This window comes from Salmo salar, chromosome 02 (genome assembly GCF_965601325.2).
Source record: "Salmo salar chromosome 02, fSalSal1, whole genome shotgun sequence".
NCBI classification, from domain to species: domain Eukaryota; kingdom Metazoa; phylum Chordata; class Actinopteri; order Salmoniformes; family Salmonidae; genus Salmo; species Salmo salar.
In genome coordinates this window covers 43,249,172-43,256,264 of record NC_138292.1, presented here as the reverse complement: position 1 = coordinate 43,256,264, position 7,093 = coordinate 43,249,172, and the positions used below count along the sequence as shown (strand labels likewise).

The 7,093-nt window shown below is 46.5% G+C and overlaps 1 protein-coding gene across 1 annotated transcript; it reads left to right on the top strand.

The window, feature by feature from the left end:
- Window positions 1-986: 986 nt before the first annotated feature.
- On the top strand, window positions 987-4,526 carry LOC106583440 (PILR alpha-associated neural protein). Its single transcript, XM_014167605.3, is given in 5 exon segments — window positions 987-1,058; window positions 1,329-1,515; window positions 1,517-1,745; window positions 2,351-2,429; window positions 4,379-4,526. Coding segments are annotated over 5 exon segments (654 nt in total). The 5' UTR covers window positions 987-1,047.
- The last annotated feature ends 2,567 nt before the right edge of the window (window positions 4,527-7,093 follow it).

Here is a 7,093-nt window from a genome sequence, read left to right as displayed (position 1 = left end):
TTTCCGTCCTCAAATACATTTCATCTTTTTTTTTTTGCTGTCCATTTAATTGAACGAGTTGAAAGCGTAATAAGCATTTCAATCTCTTTCCTACAGTCTCCCTCCCTCCGTCCTCCTCCACTCTCTCTCTCTCTGACTCTACATGTCTCTGTCGCTAAGGCAACCAATGCCTTTTCCTACTCGCTCTCTATATCTCCCCCTTTCTCACTGTCTCGGTCATTCCCTCTCTCTTCAGCCAGAGGTAGGCATGTTAACTGGTATCTGTCTGAGTGAATGTGGTGTGCGTGCTGGTGTGACAGTGAGTTGTCTTCTGGTGTGTGTGTGTGTGTGTGTGTGTGTGTGTGTGTGTGTGTGTGTGTGTGTGTGTGTGTGTGTGTGTGTGGTGTGTGTGTGTGTGTGTGTGTGCGTGTGTGTGTGTGTGTGTGTGTGTGTGTGTGTGTGTGTGTGTGTGTGTGGGAGGGAGAGAGAGAGAGAGAGAGAGAGAGAGAGAGAGAGAGAGAGAGAGAGAGAGAGAGAGCGATAGAGCGTGTGTTCCTGTCTGTGTTTGACTGAGTGACAGTGGTAGTAAATATGAAGTCAATCTTTCTCGAGCTAAAAGTAGCAGCATATGGGATGTTGGCTACATGCGTGCCTATGAGGAATGTTTTGTGCACAGGTGTGTGCGTGCAAGTCTGATGTGCCAACTGTATTAGCATGTGGCATAATTAAGCGCTCATTTTGGACAGCCAGGACTGAGAGAGAGAGAGAGATGTGTGAGTATTCCTGTACTGTCGCCTATGAGTGTCTGTTTACGTTTTCAATAACAGTCAGTGTCAGAAGAGAAGTGAACCCACCCACCCCTCTCTCTCTCTCTCTCTCTCTCTCTCTCTCTCTCTCTCTCTCTCTCTCTCTCTCTCTCTCTCTCTCTCTCTCTCTCTCTCTCTCTCTCTCTCTCTCTCTCTCTCTCTCTCTCTCTCTCTCTTTCGCTCTTCCTCTCTTCTTTTTTTTCTTTCCTCCCAGAGAGAGAGATGATCGGAGGATTGGGGGCTCAGTGAACAGAACGAAGCGATGGAGAGATGGTAAGATGGAGAGAGTGAGCTGATGTTAAGACAGACACAGAGTCAGACCCTCTGGTTGTATGAATGTTGCATGAGGAGTCCAGTTAGACAGTGGACAATGCATTTGTAATGTTAATCGTGCTCTAATTCTCTTTCTTTCTCCCTCCTTTTCTCTCCCACCTCTTTCTGCTTCTCTTTATTTCTGCCACCGTCTCTCTCTTCTTTTCTCTCTCTCTCTCCTTCCTTCCTTCTCTCTCTCTCTCTCTCGTTCTCTCTCTTTCTCTTTCTCAGCTCCATCTCTCCTGTCAAACGACTGACCACCCTCCACTGCCTTTTCTTCCTCATGGTTGCCGCGGTGACGCAACCCTCTACCTGTAACCGTGACGACGAGGGCGAGGGGAAGGTGGAGGCCCTCTCGGCCCAGCTGTCTATCCCAGGACAGGTCACACCCACCCCTATTTGGTCCGTGGACTGGGGCCCCCACACTAGCCCTGGAGGACGAGACGCATCACATCCTGTCCAGCCAGGAAGCAGACCTGCACCACCATGGCCATGAATTCCCCACGACAACCGCCGAGGCCTGGCCGCATCATCAGAGTGCACCGGGCAGCGCTTTACCCCAGGAGCCCTTGGACCTGCTGGAGGCCCCGGACGCAGAGGGAGTGGAGGATGGAGGAAGTGAGGCAGAGGAGAGAGAGCCTGAGGAAGGTGGGCACCGTAGAAATCAGTAAATATTAAAGAAAGAAAGGATTTGTGTTGGTGGGCATGAGAACAAAGTGTTTTGGAATAAAGACATCAGAAGAACTCTGGGGGCATCAGGGAGTAGCTTCAATTCCTGCTGGGCTGTCTTTGTGTGAATGGATGGCTGCGTTTTGGGGATGGAGAATGCTTAATAGAGTTTTCTGAACTCACAAAAACACACAAAAAGGAAATGGGTGACATCACACACCAAGCGATGGAATGGATGACTTCATCGGCTCATTCTCTTTTGAGTTGCTTTACTGACAGTATGGTAACTCTCTTAAAGCAGAGTTGTGTTTTTTTTCTTACATCATTGCAGTTGACCTGGGTTATATTCATAAGGCACCAAACGGAAGAAAAATGACTGAAACAGGGACGGTCTACCTGGACTTGTCCAATAAGAAACGCTCATTTTTGTTTCCGGTTGCAAAACATTTCAAAGCGTTCTCCGTTGCATGCTCTAATGCACATGACCCTGGTTTTCTTCTGTTGTGCTGATTTGATTGTTCCTTCTATTGTTCTGATTTCCAACCATGTGAAAGGTAACTCCTCTGTGTGTGTGTGTCCTCCAGTGGACCCTCAGTTCTACGTCACAGTGACCATCTCCTCTCTGCTCATCCTGACTGCTGTCATCATAACAGTCAAACTCTGGTAAGAATCCCTCTCTCTTTCCCCCGTCCGCCCACCTCCTTTCTTTCTCTTTCTACCCCTTCTCTGATGCATATTTTTTTTTTATGTACATCAGGGAACTTCAACGGTGTCATTTGTTTGAACGTGGGAACGGTAAAAGTCGGATCTAGATAGCGGATGAAAATACCTTCCCAATGTTTAAAGGCTTTCAGAGGTTTAAGGTGGCGCAATTTCAATCACTTGAGGTCTTGATAGCCATGATGCTCTGTTGCTACATGCCGGTAGCATCTAAACAGTTTGAGGGTTTTCTATTTTGTTTTCATATGATATTTGATGTACCGTTCACCTATACAATCAGCTGGGTGTGTGTTGTGCAAACTCTAACATGAAATGAAAACTGTATTCTCTGGAATGTAGAGCAGGGCTCGTGCTAATCGCTTCAGTTATTTGACAATGGAGGTCTCTTCTTTCCACCTGCTCTCTCACTATTTCACTCCTCCTGTTCTCCCGTTGGTCTCTCAATCTCTTTCTCTGTCTTGCCCTCTTTTTGTCTCTTTCCCCTGCTCTATTTGTCTTACCTTCTGTCACTCTTAATTTCTCTCCCTCGTTCCTGTCTCCCCTCTCTCTTTTCAACCCCCCCCCCTCTCTCTTTCTCTCTCGTTCTCTTTCTCTCTCTCTTTCTCAACCCCATTCCTCATCCTTTAATTTAGCTTCATCGCCTTTCAGTAATACTGGGTTCTGGTTGATCCTTGATCGTCACATAGCATTCTTATCTTCTTCGCCAGTCTCCTATCACTCCCAGCGCTGCCCGGGCCAGCTCCAGATCCCCAAATAATCCCTCTGCTCACTGTATGCCGATACACGATAAGCCCCATCTCCCTCTCACTCTCTCTTTTATTTCTTTCTCTCTCCCGCTATCTCTCTCTCTCTGTCTCTCTCTCTCTCTCGCCCTCTCTCTCTCTGAAACCTGCTCTAAGTGTTTCTGTGTTTAGCTAACTTAATTAACCTCCACTGTACGCTGGTTGAAAGTGTGTGTGCTGGCTTTACAGTGTGTGTGCTGGAAACAAGTGTTGTTGGAGTGCTTAATTGGAGCAGCAGTATCTTTCTCTGTGTTGTGTATGTGTGGGCTTATGTTGCCGTTTCACTATGACTGTAAATATACCTATGGGGTAAATTGTGGTGAGGAATGGAGGGAAGGTTACAGTGGGAATTCAATAGGTGTTTGACGGGTAAAAGTGGGGGATTGAATAGAGGAGAGACGCGTGTGCGTGCGTGTATACATGCATATGTGGATAGTTTGCCTGACTGGAACTGCGTGTCTGTGACTGTGAAAAAGGCTTTGTTGTGTGTGAGTGCTCTGAAGAGCTGTTACCTGTGACTCTCACTGTGCCAACATCATCATAACTCATACACGTAATTGGAATAATGTTTCTCCACATCAGCCCTGTATCCCCTTCCTCTTGCTCTCTCGTTTCATCTCTCCCTCTTTCTCTCTTTTCATTTCCCCCCTATCCCCCTTTCTCTTTACCCTCTCTCTCACACCCTCTGTTTCCTTCACCTCTTTACCCTTTCTTTCTTTCTTTCTTTCTTTCTTTCTTTCTTTCTTTCTTTCTTTCTTTCTTTCTTTCTTTCTTTCTTTCTTTCTTTCTTTCTTTCTCTTTCTTTCGCTCTTTCTTTCGCTCTCTCTCTCTCTCTCTCTCTCTCTCTCTCTCTCTCTCTCTTCTCTCTCTCTCTCTCTCTCTACCCGCTATTTCAACCTCAACCACCACACTCTTTCTTTCCCGCCCTCCCTTTCTCGCAACCTCTCTCCTCTTCTCCCTCTCGTCTGATAGTGCTTTAACGAGTCAAATGAGTGCATTAACTCTCTCTCAGAGGCGGTGTAATGTGTTCGCCGCTGCTAAATGGCTCTGTCATTCCCTCTTCTCCTCTCACTCAGCCTCGCCCTCCGTCTCTCTCTCTCTCTCTGCCAGTTACGACCGCAGCTGTTCCCAGCACCCACCCCCACTTTCCCGTGGCGTGGCCCCCCCCCTCTCTCTCGCCCTCCCTCGTTCCCTGGCTCTGGAGGACAACCGGCAGACGCTGCACGGCACTCCCTCCTTTACCGACAGGGAGAGGTAATGAGTCGCCTCACCAGCTCGCTGGAGAGAGGGAGAGTGTTTGTGTGTGTATTTGTGTGGAGTTGTTAGTACATTGATTTGTGTGTGTGTGTGTGTGTGTGTGTGTGTGTGTGTGTGTGTGTGTGTGTGTGTGTGTGTGTGTGTGTGTGTGTGTGTGTGTGTGTGTGTTGTGTGTGTGTGTGTGCGTGCGTGCGTGCGTGTGCGCTCTTGTTTGTCAGTGAGTGGATGATGTGTCAAGGAGTGCTTGGTGCCTCTCCCTGTATGGTGTACGAGCATAATAATGGTATATGTGCATAATTAGGCGATAGTGTTAGTCTCTGTGGAGTACACAGGCCTGAAGTGTTAGGGATGTGAGATGTATGTGTGTTTTAGAACTTCCTCTCCTATGAGTCACACAGCTCTGGAAGCAGTGAGCGCACAATCCATGAAATTATGCTTTTATAGCCGGGGATTTAAAGTTAATTTCAATCAGGATAATTGGACTCCTCGTTTCTCCTCTCCTTCTCGTCCTTTCTATCCCCTCCCTTCCTCTTTCTCCCCCCACCCTGCTCCAGTTCTACTTCTCTCTCTTTTTTTCCCCTACTCTCGTTTTCGTACTTTTCTTTCACCTACTCCAAATTCTCCCTACTCTAGTGTTATATAATACTAATAACGCATTCTGTTCTCTTTTCCCTCTCCTCCTCCCCTTTTCCAGTTCTACCCTTCTCCTGTCCCTTAACCCTTTTCCTCTGCCCTCTCGCTCTCTATTCCCCTTCTTCTAGTTCGACACATACGATATCATCTCTCTCTCTCTCTCTCTCTCTCTCCGTCAGGATCCCCGTGGTGAACCTCTAAGGCGAACGTTCTCGATTTGATACACATTCCTACGGGATGCGACGGAGAACATCAACACCGCCAGAGGGTGTGCCCACCGTGGCCCACCGTGGTCTTCTATTTATCTTTGACTGTGAAAATGAAAATCAGGAAACCAGGTATCCAGCCATGGCAAACACCTCTTTTTCCCTCCATCCCTTCCTCCCGAAGGAGAAAAGCCCAATCTCATCCCTTCCTTCCTGCTGCCATCCTCCTGCGCCTCTTTTCTCCACTTTTCTATGGCTCTGTGTCACTGTAGACTGAGCAAACCTTTCGCTCTGTTTTATATTCCGTTGTCTGTACTGCCCCAGGCTGTAGCAGCAACACACGTACAGGTCCCTCCACTTTATCTGCTTTGACTAATTCACAAGCAAACAGTGTTAGATATCAATAGAACGTTTTAGTCCCACCGGTGCCAAAACCGCATAGCTATATGAGGCTATTTGGAATATTTCATACAGATATCTTGTGTAGCTGAACTTTGAACTATGATGAAATAGTGGACTTGGTTATTGAAACTTAGTTGAAAGTGAAATATGTGTGTTATCTGAAAGTGAAATATAGGTGTTCAGCTAGCTGGTGAAGGGTTAAAACAATCCCTGTTTCCTAGGACTGAAGGGGGTATTTCACAAAGCTGGTTAGCAATGTTGTCGCCAGCCGCCAATGTACTTAACACGACACGGTCCAAAAATCGCTGTTTACTCCCGCTTGGAAGCTTGAAATGCAAATAGGCCCACTGCAGCTTCCACATTCGCAATGTGTTTTCTGGGTGTTTTTATTCCCTAAACTGTATTCTTCGTTTCTTCCTTTAATTGTCTTGCTTCTTTGCCACCTCTCTCTGTTGTGCATTTGTGAGTGTGTTATCTTGTCTCTGGAGCATGGGGATGAGCAGGATTTATATATTACTGCTCTATATAGGGTTGTGAAATTCTATCTTTTTCACCAAATTCCCAGGTTTTCCAGAAATCCCGGGTTGGAAGATTCCTGGAATTCGGAAGGAAGGAAATACAGGAATCTTCCAACTGGGATTTCTGGAAAACCAGGGAATTTGGGGGAAAGTTATCCTTGTTGTATATGAAAATAGTGGTGCAAACAATGTACAATACATGTTTGCATATATTGCAATCAGTACAATCAAACGACACATGTGGTACAATCAATGGTGGTGTCAGGTAAACATAATGGGTATAAATGATACAGTCCAGAATGAATGAGTCATTTTACCATCATCTGTTGTTTCTGCTCCGACTTCAAGGCTTACACTAGTGTTTACTGTAGGATCTTAGGGTAATGTACCTGTCCAACTTGACCACCAGCTTTGAGCAATTACCCTCTGGACTTCCACTACACATAGTGTTGTGACGTCATACGTGACTCGTGTCCTTCTGCAGTCTAGTGTTTCTTGGTTCTCAGTAGCATTCCTGTAGACGTGTGGCTCCACTGTACGATGGAACAACAATAAAAACTCAACACTGGTGTTTTAGCACTGTATCCGACTGGACTTTATTAGCCAGTGGCTTTGGGACAAGATAGAATTGACAATGTGCGAGGGCCAGCCTTACAGGAGAACAGTGGATGAATCTCAACTGTCCTGAGTTGCCTCCTTTCCTTCATCTGTCCTAGGTTGAAGATACCCAGATTACGACAACCTAATAATTCCATGAGGAGATTTATGAACAATCAAACAGATTCATGGGACCAGTGCTGTTGCTAACT